Source organism: Purpureocillium takamizusanense, chromosome 9, assembly GCF_022605165.1.
Source record: "Purpureocillium takamizusanense chromosome 9, complete sequence".
Classification (NCBI taxonomy): domain Eukaryota; kingdom Fungi; phylum Ascomycota; class Sordariomycetes; order Hypocreales; family Ophiocordycipitaceae; genus Purpureocillium; species Purpureocillium takamizusanense.
Genome location: NC_063076.1, coordinates 766,564 through 781,598, shown reverse-complemented (window position 1 = coordinate 781,598; position 15,035 = coordinate 766,564). Strand labels below are relative to the sequence as shown.

The 15,035-nt window shown below is 58.3% G+C and overlaps 2 protein-coding genes across 2 annotated transcripts; one reads left to right on the top strand and one right to left on the bottom strand.

Annotated features, from left to right (window-relative positions):
- Positions 1-3,475: 3,475 nt before the first annotated feature.
- Positions 3,476-6,696, bottom strand: UTP4 (U3 small nucleolar RNA-associated protein). Its single transcript, XM_047990707.1, has 2 exons — positions 5,481-6,696; positions 3,476-5,429 (listed from the first exon to the last, which is right to left on the bottom strand). Exons 1-2 carry the CDS (start codon positions 6,493-6,495, stop codon positions 3,817-3,819), a joined length of 2,628 nt encoding a protein of 875 aa, XP_047846716.1. The 5' UTR covers positions 6,496-6,696; the 3' UTR covers positions 3,476-3,816.
- Positions 6,697-7,002: 306 nt separating this feature from the next.
- NPT1 (Nicotinate phosphoribosyltransferase) lies at positions 7,003-9,158 on the top strand. The gene is made up of 3 exons (XM_047990706.1): positions 7,003-7,587; positions 7,639-8,701; positions 8,773-9,158. The coding sequence occupies exons 1-3, from the start codon at positions 7,392-7,394 to the stop codon at positions 8,900-8,902; spliced, it is 1,389 nt and encodes a 462-aa protein (XP_047846715.1). The 5' UTR covers positions 7,003-7,391; the 3' UTR covers positions 8,903-9,158.
- Positions 9,159-15,035: the final 5,877 nt, after the last annotated feature.

Sequence of the window (15,035 nt, the reverse complement as noted above, 5' to 3'; positions counted from 1 at the left end):
AAGAGTTCGGGACGCGGGCAGGGCCAGCGTCGGCCGAGCTGGCCGGGTGGATTCGGCCATGTACCATCTGCGCGCAGATTGTACGGTGCAGGTACCAGCACCGCCGGAACCCGTCCATCTGCTTGCACGGCGCCCTGGGTACTGGTACCTCGAGCTGGCTGAGGCTTGCTCCCCGCTCCCCCCCCTGGTCGTCGCCTCTCGAGGGGCGATGACGAGGCACGCAACGCAACGACAGAGGTACGTACCTACTAACCCATTCATCCTGCGCAGCACAACGCGCAGTGCGCAGTATGGCATCCGCACCGCCAGAGTCACCGTCCCGGCTCGCGGTGGCAATGCTTCTCCCCCGTGAGCGTCCCAAGTGTATCAAATCCACCGCCGGCCATTCGACAGAGGGGAGGGAGCATGCCACCACCACCACCAGTCAAGGGCGGGACCCGTGGGAAGAGGGCTCGCGCTCACTCACCTTCGGTAGGGACGAAGCACTGGCAGCATGGAAGGTTCTACGGATGCCCAGCCAGCGAAGAGGCACACGCCTAACCGTGGGCGGGACGGAGGGCGCAGCGCACGATGACTGATGACCGCGTCTGCTCATCTTGTACTACGTATTCTGCCGCGACCTGCTGCTGCGAGTCACCGTCTTCCACGTCCGCCGCGCGGCTATCGGCCGGAGGGGGTCGTCCGCCCGCGAACCACCTGCTGCACTGCATTTCGGACCGTCCGCCGCCATTCGTCTCTGGCAGGGCATGGCATGGCTGACACGCAAGACTGCCGGCCAAGAAGTGGGTGCGTCTGAGGCTCTCGCCTCAAATTCTCCAGGTACCACCAAAACGCCCCCTTGCCAGATTCTGATCGGCATCAGCCACACATGGCGAGACGGTGGCTGAAAACGGCTACGCGGTGGTCCGTGGAGATGTGCGCGCGGCGGGCGGCAGGCGGCGGCGGCTCCTCGAGTCCCAGACAGATCAGACAGTCGAGAGCTTGACAATGAGATTGCCAAATTATGACTCGCTGGGGGAGCGCAAGAAATCGTCGTCATGTTTAATTGACGTCTTTGCTTGCATCAGTGCTTTCTCTACGCAAACGGCCACTTGGTGAACGAGGTACGGGACACGAGCAGTAGGGTGAGGTACTTCGCACACTGTATTATTCCCACAGGCTTTGCTGCGGCGCGAGAGGTGGCGCAGCCTGGCCTCAGCCTCTTCGACGTGGAAGCCGTCCGAACGTGAAGCTGTGGCTTGGCTCCCGCCGGGACCACATCTCGCACCAGGGGCAGCCACGGACAGTTCTTAAATGCTTCCATCGTGACAACCACTCCTGACGTTGCTGAGCTACTAGGTATGGCTGGCTGGCTGATGTTTCCTGGCTAAACGTTTGTACGCTCGTCTAGAAGAAAATAAAAACAGGTGCCTGAAGAGAATAATTACATTCGTACAGGTCACGTCGTGCAAGCCTCCATACCTATAAACCGCACTTTCAATTTGTACTCTTTCTAAATTGTACACCCCCCCCCCTCTTGCCTGCTTGGCCACCGAAACCCCGTTTCCTGCAAGGCTGCAACGGTAAAATCGCAAACTCATATATGCCGCCAGGCGTCATCCCGCAACCGCCCAACAGCGCACAGAGCATCCGCACGGGTGCCTGCTGGGGCTCGACCAGGCCCGGGAGACTCACCCTTCAGCCTCTTTGCCTCCTGATGGCCTCTGCCCTCCGTCACTATCCCCCAGACCCGGCAGCCGCTCCGCGTCCAAGGACGCTAGGAACTACACCTGTCCAGATGCTAGTCTGCCCCCAGATAACCGCATAACAAGAAAACCGTCCCCAACAGCTCCAATTGCACGGCTGACTTTAGGGTAGGTAGCAAGCCGGAGGCGAAGGGACGCGTTCGGGGAGGCCATGCGGGAGGGTGGGCGTGCCACCAAGGCCGCGTCATCGTTGCCGCCGCCACCATAACCACGGTCAGACTCCCAGTACTTTGTAGACCCCCTGCTTACCTATGGTACCGACGACGTCGGATTGCCGCTTCTCATGATCGAAAGTGACGACCAGGGGGCGTGCAGACGAGCATGAACTGACCTCTTCCGATTCAGGTCATGCATCTCGCGTACATGAGAACTCACGGGTCGCCATGATCGGCTTGATCTCGCCGAGTGTTTGCCGGGGTGGACGTCTTTGTGGTGACGTTTGGTTATCAGGTAGCAGTGGGACCAATTGCTGCGATGCCACATACACACCCGTGCCGCTCGATGTGCATGCTACTGGAATCGCAATGTGTGCCGGCCGTTTTCTTCAAGTAGGATATACCATTGAAGCTTGCTGTTTCGATGAGCAGAGCAGAGCAGAGCATAGTTCAAGGGGTTGAGAGCCTGCCGGCTTACTTGATTGAGCCCGCCCCCGTCCGTGCCAACGAGACCTGTCACGTTGAAACAAGGCCCTCGTCGTTGCTCCCGGATGCCCCGACAAAAACAAAGGGAGGTCTGGAGCAGACGGCACGACGCGAGGGCCGGTTCTTGTCAGGACAAGCTTTTCCATGCCAAGAGGATGGCTGCCGAGGCCACGTTGGGACTGGGCCAAGATGCGCCATTCGCCATTCCATGCTTTGGAGATGAAGACGAGCTTCATGAACTTGTCCATCACTGATACTGATAACTCGCTAAAGCATCATCTCAACTCCTATTACATCTCGAGTTGTGGCAAGTGCTTGTACCTGTTTCACTACGTGGGTCTGACCCCCGGGACTTCTTGACTCAGCTCTCAACATATTGCAACTCAACGCAAGATCCAGCTGCCATCGCCCGAGAGCTCGGCAACGACTCAAACGAGAAACAATATTCCCACTTCACCGCCTCGACATCACCACACACACACACACCCCCTCGCCTCGCGTCCCCAGCTCCAGCCAGCGAAAGCCGCACGCACCGTACGCCCCCCGAACCACAGTCCCGTGAGCCTCGACGGACCGAGTACGTACACCGACGGCGCCCGGCCGCGACCTCCGCCTCACAGTCTTCAGCACCAGGCCGCGCGTAAAGCACCGTCGTCGTCCCTTCTCCCCCCCCCCCCCTTCTCCACTTTCTTCTTCGCCCACGACTAACCGCCGCGTACGCCTCGGCTATCTGTGGACCCCCGCTCCCACCCTCCGTTAAGGGGGACTCAACGACGACGACGACGACAACGACACTGGCCTTTTCCACGGTCCAGTCCCGTCTCTGTGCGACGCCTTGTCACCGCCGAGCCTTCGCCGCCATTACCGTTGATGAATCGCGGACGGGGCACTGCGCGGTTCGGAGTCGAGGGCCTGAGCTCGCTCATTACCTGATGCTTGTTCCTTGAAAGTGCTTCGATAATTTTCAAAAAGCATTTGTCGTGTTCGTGAGGGGCAGCCGTGCCAGCGCATCACGAACTTTGTCATGGACTAGTCACAGCTACATCCACGGGCAAACGATGCGTGATGGGAGCAGAGCAAGGCTCCCCCCTCGGACTGTGACCGCACGCCTGGGGCACTCGCTTGTGAGGCACGACGTACTCGGCCGCGCGATCAGGGCCTCGTGACGGACAAGAAAACCACTTTGAGATTGCAAAAACGTGTCAGCTCGTGCGGCTGAGCCGTATGATAATCCTGGAAAGAGATTTCCGAGGCCGCCCTTTACCGCGACGCCTTGTAGTTACAATATGTGGCAAGTTTTAGATACAGTCGTCACGCGCGAGACATGCCCTCGCTATGCTGGGGCCACGTCAAACGCACCCCAGCCCGAACTGTCCGATATGTGAGGGGCTACCCCCTCTCCTGGACGCGCACACGTACGTACTCCTTGCTCAATAATTCTCCCGCTCGTGGCCGGCAAAGTATCGGTCGGGTATCTCCACATCCCACGTCGGTCTCTCCACCAGCGCAACCTCGAGCGGCTGTCCGGCGCGGTTCACGGGCACGACGCCTAGAATGGGGCGATATTTGTACGTGATCCACCACTTTTTGCGCCCGTCGGTCGTTTCGTCAGACTGGACGACGGTCTTGCTGGCGTTGTTGCGGAGCTCAGCGAGTTCCCCGTCGGCGTCAGCCATGTCATCGTCGCTATCGCTCTCCTCCACCTTCGGCGTCTCCCCCACATCGAGGTCTTCGTAGTTCTCTTCCTCTCCATGTTTCCGGACTTTGTGAGGCGCGAGGTTCTCTCGCTCCATCTTGCCACCAGCGCCAGTTGTTCGTGAGATCCGCTTTCTCTTGGTTCCTTGAGTCACCTGAGTCTCTGCGGATCCGTCGACGTCTGCTGCAGGCATGGGAAGGTCCTGGTCCATGTCCAGCATGAGGAGAAATGACACGCCATACACCCACATCCTTGACCCCTGCCAGAATATGCCTTTGGGCAGATCTAGCAGATCCCGTACCGCCGCGGGAAGGGCCTTTCGGGGATGTCTTCGGGACCAAGGAGTGAGTGCGCCTAAACGGGGATGGAAGGCGAGAACGTTCCACGACGACGTGATGGCGACAAGAACATAGTCGTGGTCCGCCGTAGCATCTCCGGACCCGGGTACGTCGTCCGTGAAGGACAGCACCACGGATGCGGAGGGTAACTTGGGCAACTGCTTCGCGTTCGCATTGCGAATCCACTGCTCACCGACATCGATAGCGTCGGCTTCCTCGTCAGATGACTCGCTATCCGACGACAGCGAAGCCGCGTCATCGGCGCCGCCGACAGCTTTACCTTTTCCTAGGTTCTCGTCGTGGCCGCGCAAGATCCACGTGTCCACGTAGCCAGCCAGGTCGGCAACCGCAACCATTTTCGAGTCCGCACTGAAAGTCGCATGTGTGACGCTCCGGTCGTAGCCGCCCAAGCCGCCGTTCATGATGTGTTTTGGTACATGGCGACGCAGCCGGGCGAGCCGCTGGACTTTGATACCAACGGTGGGCGACCCCTCCTTGGTCGCATCGAGGGTAATCCGTACCATCAAGACACGCGACCCCTCTTGGACCAGCAAGAGCCATTTCCCATCGGGTGAGAGCTTAAGCTGCGTGGCTCCAAGACGCGTAAGCTGCTCTGGAAGCTGGAGGGCGTGAATTTTCACATCTGAAGGTTTGGTCGGGTCCTGATGCTCGAGACGGAAGGCCTTGACGTCGATGGGCGTAGAGACTACGAGGAGGGTTCCATCCTGGTTCAACGCCGCAGAAGCAATGTTGCAATCGCCCTTGACAACAATCGTCTTTAGAAGCTTGCGATTTTGGTTAATGTCGCCGTCGTCGCCGCCCGACTCAAATAGGTCGGTGGCGGGTTTCCTGAGGGACCATATGTGAATCTCCCGGTCCCACCAGCTGACCATGAATCTCGCGTTGGCGGCGCTTGCGAGCGGTGGCTGGTGCGGCAGGTTGCTCAACATCCTGTGATTCTCGCGGCCCATTTCCTTGAGAGGTACAATCATGAGGTTGGCATCGGGGCCTGGCTGAAGTCAGTATAGAGCAAGTGTAAACCGGGTAGAGTTCTTCTCACCTCCTGAAACCACAACACTGATGTTGCCGTTTTCAAATGACGCCATAGCCTTCACATCATGGTCATGATAACGCCGCCCCCAGACCTTGCCCCAACGCTGGCCCGCTCCAGAACCCTGCTTGTACAAGAACGTTCTTCGGTCCATACCGCCGCTCATGATGGCGGTACCATCGGCACTCGTGGCGAGGCTCAGGACGTCCTGCTTGTGGCTTTGAATGCGCTGGGCTTGTGTGTATGTTTTGCCGTCCCAAATACAGATCTGCCCCGTAGAATCGCCAGAGACGATATTGCCATTTGGTAGGCACTTGACAGACCAGACAATGATGTCTTTGGCGCCGGAGACCAGGTCGGACCCGAGAGTCATCCGCCGCAGCAGGTGTCCTCTGGTCATGTCGTAGGCCCGGATAGTACTGTCGGAGCAGCCGACGATGACCACCTTGCGCGACTGGAAGGTCATACTGACCATCTGCGCCTTCTTGGTCGGAGACTTGACCAAGACTCGCTGAAAACGCAAGTCATCGTCCTCGAGCGAATGCATGACCAGCTCGCCGTCGATGGTGCCAGCAACAAGCTTGTTTGAGTTTTGTACTTCGGAGATGGGTCCGTCGGTCGAACCGGAGGGCTGTGCTGCGAGACACCAGATATCGCCGTGCTGGCCGCTTGCATGACGCTTGGGCTTGCCCGTTTCCAGGTCCCATTCGGTGACGGTAGAAGTGTAGCCGATGCTGAACAGGCGCGACTTCCCGATCAGGACGCGGCCATCGCCCAGGTCCTGGTCGGCTTCGTTGACCCAAACGAGCCCGTCAATGCTGCGGCCCTTGCCGCCCCGGATGACTTGCTCCTGGTGCCAGGTCCCGTTACCCGGGTTCCATATCTCGATATCGCCGTTGGCGCGGCCAACCGCCAGCCTCGCGACGGTGCTGCGCTTTGCGGTTCTCGTCTTGGGATGAGAGAAGGCGACCGCATTGATGGCCGAGGGCTGGTAGGGAACGAAGCGACAGCGGTGAACGTCCATGGTTGCTGCGATTGCGATGCGGTCGTTGAAGCTCGCTTGATGTCCGATAACCACGGGGCCGCGGACTCGAGCAGACAGCGTACTGAACGGACGCCAAGTTGCCTGGTGCCCGAATAGAAAGTCTTGTCAACGCTGCGGGATGGCGTGGCTGAAGGGGTGGTGTTGTCGCGGGACCGCCTTCTGAGCATGGAGGAAAAAAAGTCCAGCCTCGTCCCAGAGTTTTTTTTTCTGCCGCTGGCTGGCGCTGCAGAAATTAAGGTGTGGTCAATGCGCTGGTGCCCCTCCACCCCACCAGTACGTACCCAATCAACAATACAATACCGTCCTGCTTCCTGCTTCCAGAGCCTGGAGACGCCTGCTAGGTGACTGCCCCAGGCACTAGATCGCCTGGAATACCAGCCCCTCCAGTGCTGTCCAGCGGTCTTTGTGGGCACTGACGGCGTCGTCGACTTATCTTCGCGGCGCAGCCTGATGCGGCGTGGCTTGACCGTCCTCCATTGCCCTGCAGTTTCTGGCACTAACGTAACTTCGACCTCGTACTTCGTACCAACATTGCTAACGCCGAGCACTTCGGCCGGACACTTGCTTCACGTCTTCGCCGCAAACGACTCGACTGCGACGTAGCTTCGCACGAAACCTACACGTCATTCTGCCGCCCGACACAGTCCCGGGCTTGTTCCAGTACTACTCGAGGCGAACGAGCGCGAAACCTCGCCTCCCGCTTCAGCCTGCCGCGGCGCAAGTTTCTGCACGTCATCCGGGTCCTTGAGTCACAACCGACGCAGCCGCCTCTCGATGCGCGAGGCTTCAGCCAACGGCACGACAGCTGGACATTAGCAGAGGGCTGCCGAAAGCCGTCAAGAACCGCTGCGGACTCACATCGCCGAATCGCCGTCATGGACTTCAACAGCTCGTCGCCCTTTCCGGAGGGCGTCATCTCCTTCCTCGACACCGACTTGTACAAGTTGACGATGCAATGCGCCGTCTTCAAGTTTTTTAAGGATATTGAGGTGACTTATGCCTTCACAAACCGGACGCCCGACAAGAGGCTGTCGCGGGCTGGCTTCAAGTGGCTTGACGAGCAAATTAGAAGTGAGTGCCTCCGGTTTCTCTGAGTCTTCATTCTCTAACCGCATGCGCCAGAGCTCGGCAACATTTCGCTGCTCAACGACGAGTATCTGTTTCTCCAATCGCACTGCCCGTACCTTACGCCTGACTATCTCGAGTACTTGAGGGAGTTTCGACTGCGACCACGCGACCAGGTTACCGTTACGTTTGCGCCTCTTGGCGAGGACACCGGCGCCGACACCGACCTCGGCGACATCGATATCAACATTCGGGGCACATGGTCCGACACCATTCTGTACGAAATTCCGATCTTGGCGCTCACGTCAGAGGCCTATTTTCGGTTCATGGACACGGACTGGAGCTATGACGGACAGGAGGAGCAAGCCTTCGCAAAGGGCTTGAAGCTCTTGGAAGCCGGCTGCATCACCTCCGAATTTGGCACGCGGCGGCGGAGAGATTACCACACGCAAGCACTCGTGTTCCGCGGCCTCGTCAAGGCGTCCAAGGAGGCTGCCGCCAAGGGGTTTCCTGGCAAGCTCTCGGGCACCAGCAATGTCCACCTGGCTATGCGCTTCGGCATCCCTCCAGTCGGTACGGTAGCTCACGAGTGGTTCATGGGCACGGCTGCCATCATGGGCGACTACAAAAACGCGACAGAAGAGGCATTGCGACATTGGGTCAGCTGTTTTGGATCGAACCTAGCCATTGCGCTGACGGACACATTTGGTACCCGGGAGTTTCTGCACGCCTTCAGTCAGCCCATTCGCCCTGTTGAGGGTGGGTTGTCCAGAGATGCTTTCCAGAAACCCGACGGCAGCATGAAGACGTACGCCGAGCTCTTCACCGGCGTCCGACAGGACTCTGGAGACCCCGCCGAGTACGTCAAGACGATGCGCGAGTACTACGACTCGGAGGGCATCAAGGACAAGAAGGTCATTGTGTTTTCCGACTCGCTCAATATTGAGCGCTGTCTCGAGTACAAGCAGGTGTCGGACGAGTACGGCTTCCAGCCTACCTTTGGTGTCGGAACGTACCTGACGAACGACTTTGTCCACCTCTCCACCGGCACCAAGTCGGTCCCTCTGAACATCGTTATCAAGCTGAGCTCGGCTGCAGGGCGGCCAGCCATCAAGATCAGGTCAGTCCTCTCCCAAGGCATATCAAGCACGCTCGGCTATCCTGGCGAACGGCATTGCTGACTAGCAATAGTGACAACATCGGAAAGAACACGGGAGATAAAGACTTGGTAGAAAAGGTCAAGCGCGAGCTCGGGTACGTGGAGCGCGAGTGGAAGGAAGGAGACGAATCTGCCCGCTGGGGAAAAGAAGAGGCTGCCTAGATGCCCCAGTTAGAATTAGACGGTTCGCCACCGGATGCGAGAGACTGCGCGCGCTGCTGCATAGGCTTTATAAGAACTCACATACAATGTCAATGGCATCGAGTGCGAGCTCAGCTCAGGACACTGGATGCTGGCTGGGTTGGCAATTCATGCGCGGTGCGGGCCGCCTTGGCCAGTCTGCTTGCCCAACACTGATGACGATAGACCTAGCTTGTCAACCCACCTTGATTCGAACGCGAACCAGGCACGAGCAACGGCAACTGATGAAGCAGGAATAAAGAGAAGAAACTATGTGGAGTGCAGATGGCCGCCCTGACTTTGATCCCATTTCACCACTTCCGTCATCCAGACATAGTCACCATCTGCCATCAAAGTGCACCGACGTCAAAGCTCCAGACTCGTCCTATGGTAATCCACGCCAGCGCACAGAAGGTCAACTATGCGGCAGAGATTGGGCAATCTCCTATCCCGGCGTGCCCCGGATGCTCTTCATCGACGTTGAACACTGCGCTTGCGGAGCGGTCTTGTCCAACGCATTGACATGCAGCCAGGGACGGTCCGATTCAGCGCCATCGGGTGTCGAGTCGACGCCGGCAGTATACGGGGCCGGTCGAAGAGCCTACCACACGGACGTGCCGGGAGGAGGAAGGTGCAGAGACTTATGGGCCTTTGCAAGATGTAACCGTCTAAGAGGCGCACTGGTCAGGGGGCGTGGGTGCGCAGCCCGGCAGATATGACATATGGCGTCCATGCGCCCGTGCGGCAGGCACAACATGTTCAACGAAGTGCTTCTAGAATCTTGGACTAGAATTCCACGGCATTAGTGCAACTTTCCCTAGTTCCTGTTAAGATCTTGTTCATGGTTGCCACTCTATGTGCTTTGTGCGGGAGGCTGTCCAGGTCTTAACGCTACATGTACAGATTTCTAAAGGGGTTCCTTGGTAAGAAATGATAGCCTGCCATAGACGCATGAAGGACCTCGCTAGGATCTATCAACTTGCTTTCGTTGCTTTCGCTACTCTCATTGCTCCTGTTGCTCTCGCTACATGTACCATTCGATGCTTGGCTCGTGTATGCAGGCGCGAGCTAGGATAGCCAAAACAAACTCGTAGATTAGGGACCGGGGCACGGGCAAACAATAGGACGACGCACGTGGTAATATATGCAGACGCAACCAACCGGTGTCTATTATGGGAAGCGAGTCGTATACTGTACAATTTATGCAATGGCATGCTGCGCTGATTCGAGAGCGCTTGGGGTGACACAAGCACGCGGCAGGACCAGCGCATGGGCGGGACCCTGGCACGAGGGAGGGGAGTGTTGGAGGTTCAGGAGGGCCTGGGGCTTGACATGTTGACATGACATTGCCTCTATTCGCCAGCATGGATCGGTCGCAAAGAAACGGCTTTCAGTTTGCCCTGGCAACACGATACCTTGCGTCTTTTGTGCTTTTGTAACTTGGTCCGTAGCCTGCCGAGCCCAGCCGTGTTACAGAAGAGCACAGCTTGTCCGATATTTGTGAGTCGAACGGCGCTCGCTCCCGTTTTCCCCATCACATGCACATTCGATACTACATGGCTTCATCAAGTTCACCACGGAGCAACGGAAACAACAACATCAATCGAGTCCCACAGCCAACTCGAGTTTCATTTCGCAGAGCTTGCCGCAACTCTGACCGTATCCGCTCGCTCACCCTGGATTTTTTTATTCCGGGGCCGGGGGGTGTCCCGATTCCGTCAGTGCTGCACCGATTAGTTATGTCGCCGACCACATCCAGCCTCATGTCAGATTGATGCCGCGCGCCCGCTCCAGCAGTTCCTCCGCCCAGGTCCCCCTTGCGGAAAATGTCGTCGTGCGGTGCTGATTTGCAATCATCTTTTGCGGCGACCGGGACTGGCACCACCGCCGCCGCCGCCATCGCATGCAGAAAAGGGAAGAAAAAGGAAACAAAAACAGCCCCGTCGTCACCGGCAGAGCCGCTCGCCCGGAGCAAGGGGAACAAAGCTGGACACAAGCCTTCTCTTTTTGCCTAAAGCCGGAGCGTGTGCGCAAGCCAGGCGAATCACCAGGCACATTCCCCGGACGCCACCATCGGTAGCACTTGCTCGGCGACCATGGAAGGGTTGGAAGAGGTACGGTACGGGCTCCACCACTCGAGCACACCCTCTTACACTCCGGGACAGGGCTGCTTTCCAGCAGTACGTAGTCCGATGTGACCGTGTCCCGCCTTGACCGAAAGGGGAGACGAACTAGGTAGAGAGAGACCGGGGGGACGGAAGTCTGGTGATACCACGGGCACGTCAAGTGAGCTGTCAAACTTGTCAGAGGCATGGACGGAGGAGGCATTGACGGGGCCAGGTGCATCGGGAGAAGAAAAAAAGAGAGTTTGAGACAGGAACATACATACGGCACGGCCGGTGGGCGCCGAGATGAACCTGTGTCACTCGGGGGTAAGAGAGAGGTCTGGTTGCGCGACTCGAGCCTTTTCGTAAGACAGCGGCAGCAGGTAGGGCCCCCAAGTTCAGGCAAGGGAAAGAAAGAAGAAGACGACGATGATGGCCTCCCCGTCCAGACACACCCCCCCGGCAGCCGGCGGCGTGGTGGCCTGCTGTGATTGATCTCCGAGCCAGTTTCAAGGCCGACTCGCCTAACGGCCCTCGAACCGAGATCTCGGGCCCCCTTGCACGGTGCGACCACGGGCTTCCCCTTTTTCGGATCGGTCGTTGGAAACGACCAAGGACCATAGCCCGCCTTTTTGCAAGCCCGATTGCACCGGGAGCGAGATGACTGACGGGCAGCTGCGTTGCGCCTCGGAATACTTGGTGCTACCACATAGTACCATTGACGTACGAAGTACAGTCTACAGTATATTGAGGGGTGTCATCACCCCTCCCGAAGCCAGTGTGCAGAGACCACACCCAGAGAGGGGTCGTTCGTCTGACATGCCGTCTTGACGTGCCGGCCTCAACAAGCGCCCCGGCGTCCATCCTCACGACCGAGCGTCGCCTTGGAAAGGCTCCGCAGGGCCGTCACTGCCGAATGCTGGGGATCGGGCCTTGAGGGCCTACGTAGATTGGGTCGACTTGATCGGGTCAGGCCCAATCCGGGCTTGGACCGATCGTCGTTGAATCATAGACCGTATACATGTACTATGGACTACTAGTCACTACGTGCCTACAAGCGACGCACACGCGCAGTCAAGTGGCCAACAAAAAGTTGCTCTCGAAGCACAGACGCAGCTTATTAGTTTTAGTCGATGATGAATCGCGGGGTCCGGGTCTGGCTTAAAACTGCGGAGCCAGCAATGGGCCGATATAACTAATGCCCAGACTGGAGCACGCCGACGCCACGGCCGTGCGCCGTGGAAGATCGCGTAGAATAGAGGCGCCTTCTCCTCCTACAGCACAAAGTAATACGCGTGTACTATTCCCGGCCGAGGTTCCTTGGCCTCTCGCTCACCCGGGGGGCGGTCGATCTAGTAAGTAAGTAGCTGTCCGCGGAGTGGCGCCTCGATGCCCACTTATACGCCAGCTTCCTCTCGTCCGGGGGCCGAACCAAGCCGACGTGTGGTGCTTCCCCCGCAAAGATGAGACCCCCCGGGCGAGGCGACACGCGAGAAGATGACGGTCCGGGGAAACAAGCATATGCGTACTAACGGGAAAGGGTCGGTGGTCTACGTAGAAGGTTTGCTGCTGGTCCCTTCCCGTCGTCTTGGATGAAACTGGGGGGACTCTGGGGAGAAAGGGGCCCCCCTCCCCGGGCGAGCCCAAGGCAATTTTCTGGGGTTGACAGTCTGGGGAAGTGGCTTTCGTGGTGGGCTGCCAAAGGAATGCCTTTGCCACGCGAGTGGTGTACATTTTCATCACCAGGACGGGCACTCGTGCATGCGCAAGCACGTATGAGATGCGTCTTTTCTTCAAGTCACACTGCTGGCGTTGGAACCACCAGGATGGCTCTCTCATCAGTGTCTTGTTGATGGGCCTGCTCGGATATGGTAAATTGTAGTACACATGTACAGATGCAGGTGAGGTCTTGGGCATTCCATCCAAATATAGCATCATTGTTGGCCGCGTTCATGTTGGGCGCGCAATCGTCAGCGGGACGGGACCGGCATGACTAGAGCACACAGAACTACCGCAGAGACCCCTGAGCCTGAGCCCGGGTAACCGCATTCGCGCAGGCCGCTTGCTAGGGAAATGTGTGCTTCCTTGACCATTGTGTCGGGTCAAGGCTGTGGTCACCGCTATTGACGTCAAATACATACATACTGCAGTGGGAGATCCCAACTCCCGTCCTGGGTAGTGCCGCCGCGGCGAAGCAGAACGAAGCAACACGATGGTGCAATGAGAGTCGCAGATTACTGCTTTAGGGAAAGACTCATAAGATCTCTTCTCGTTGGCCTCGCTGCTCGTGGTGAGTGAGTGGTCGTGGCCGTGGCCCGCCGCAGGAAGCGCCGGTCGGGTTTCAAGCCATCCCCCCCCCAACAACAGCTTCGCCGCGACTCTGCTGCCCCGACGGACAGATGGATGGACAGACGGGGGTGGCGCGGGCGCGGGCGCGTGGGATGGCCGCAAGAGCCGAGATGCATGTCCGATTGATTCGTGTGTGGCAATCCCACGCCAAGGCCGGGCGACGGGCTAGCTGTGCCTTTGGCCTGCAGCAGCATGGAGGTGACGATGTGGCACTTCACTCACCGGGATGAGAGAGAGAGAGAGAGGGTGGACTACCAGTACGTAGTGCTTAGCGGGCAAGTTTTGCTTCGCAGTTTGTAACTACGTAGCTACCAGTTAGTAGTCTGTGGAACAGGCACAGGCTATGCTGGGTGGACGGACATCGGCCATGGTTCAATGAGCACGGACGGCTGGGTCGCTGAAGAAAACTGCACGACATTGATTCAATTCACGGCCGAGACGATGGGCGAGCTACCGGTGCGGGGAAGAGCTGCTACCGGGGGGGGGGCTTTTGTTTTCGATGAGGGGGGCGTTCGTGTCAGCCCGTTGTCTTGCGCCATGGAGGATGGGAGCAGGAGGAGGAGGAGGACAGTCCATGGATCCCCGAGATGCGCGGCAGGAAGGAAGATGGGTTCCCGCATGACTCGATGGCCTCAAACGGGGGGGGGGGGGCCACAGCTGTTCCGTCCGGGAACCACAAAATGCCACAGACGAGGAAGCCATTCCTAGTAGTGCCTACAGGTCGTACGTAGTAGTACTTTCGTAGAGAAGAGTCCACTCTGTTCCGCAGGGGTTGATGCCGCAGCTTGCTTCCTGACTCCACGCAGAAGCCCTGCGAGCACGCAAGGAGGCCGGACAGGGCAGGGTGTAAGGAAGGAAGGAAGGGCCAAAAAAAAAAGACAAGCTTGACGAAGAATATCGAACGGGCTGCGAGGGTGACAGGTGGAGGCGGCAGGGTTTCTTCCCTCGACGTTGCCGCGTCCACCACCAACCACCACCCCCAGCGGCCTGGCTGGCGTCTTGCACCGCTGCCCCGTCGTCAGACGTTCCCCCCCTTCTTCGTGGGCGAGTCGAACGGACAAGGAGGACGGCGACGCGCTGCTGCAGCGGAGCAGGCTCCTCGATGCGGATAAGGCGAAGAAGAGCGGCCGCGGGAGCCGGGGGGGGGGGTTAGTAGTAGAGGGGACGGCAGGCTGGCTGACTGGCTGACGATCTCGCCGGGGATAATGGGGATGGAGATGGGGACCCCCCCGCTCTTCTGCTGCAGCTGCTGCGGCCGAGATGATGTCAGCAGCCGGGAGATGATACGACGGAGACACGGAGACCAAATCTTTTTTTTTATGCTCGCCGAGGTGTGCGACTCTCTCTCTCTCTCTCTCCGTCTTTTGATTACAAGGTTTTTTTTGCACGGCAACACAAAACGGAGGCTCACTCGGGGATATTGTAAGAAAAAGGACGGCCACAAAAGCTCCACAAGCATTTGACGTATGGAGACGGGATCAACAAGCGAGCCCATCAATGAGGAGCAGAGCAGATAATCGTACCTATTCGGTAGTGATGGTACGTAGTAGCATCAATGTCTCTCGATAAACCCGTGTCTCGCCTGTCGGAGCGGCCTTTTTCTCCACAGCAGGCCTGTCCATCTATCTGTCTGTCTGTCTGTCTGTCCATCAGTCAGTCGC

Coding starts and splice junctions, on each gene's coding strand:
- UTP4 (XM_047990707.1), bottom strand. CDS start 6,495: ATGGACGTTCACCGCTGTCGCTTCGTTCCCTACCAGCCCTCGGCCATC. Junction 5,430..5,480: donor CAGTGTTGTGGTTTCAGGAG/GTGAGAAGAACT, acceptor GACTTCAGCCAG/GCCCCGATGCCAACCTCATG.
- NPT1 (XM_047990706.1), top strand. CDS start 7,392: ATGGACTTCAACAGCTCGTCGCCCTTTCCGGAGGGCGTCATCTCCTTC. Junction 7,588..7,638: donor GCTTGACGAGCAAATTAGAA/GTGAGTGCCTCC, acceptor CGCATGCGCCAG/AGCTCGGCAACATTTCGCTG. Junction 8,702..8,772: donor CGGCCAGCCATCAAGATCAG/GTCAGTCCTCTC, acceptor GACTAGCAATAG/TGACAACATCGGAAAGAACA.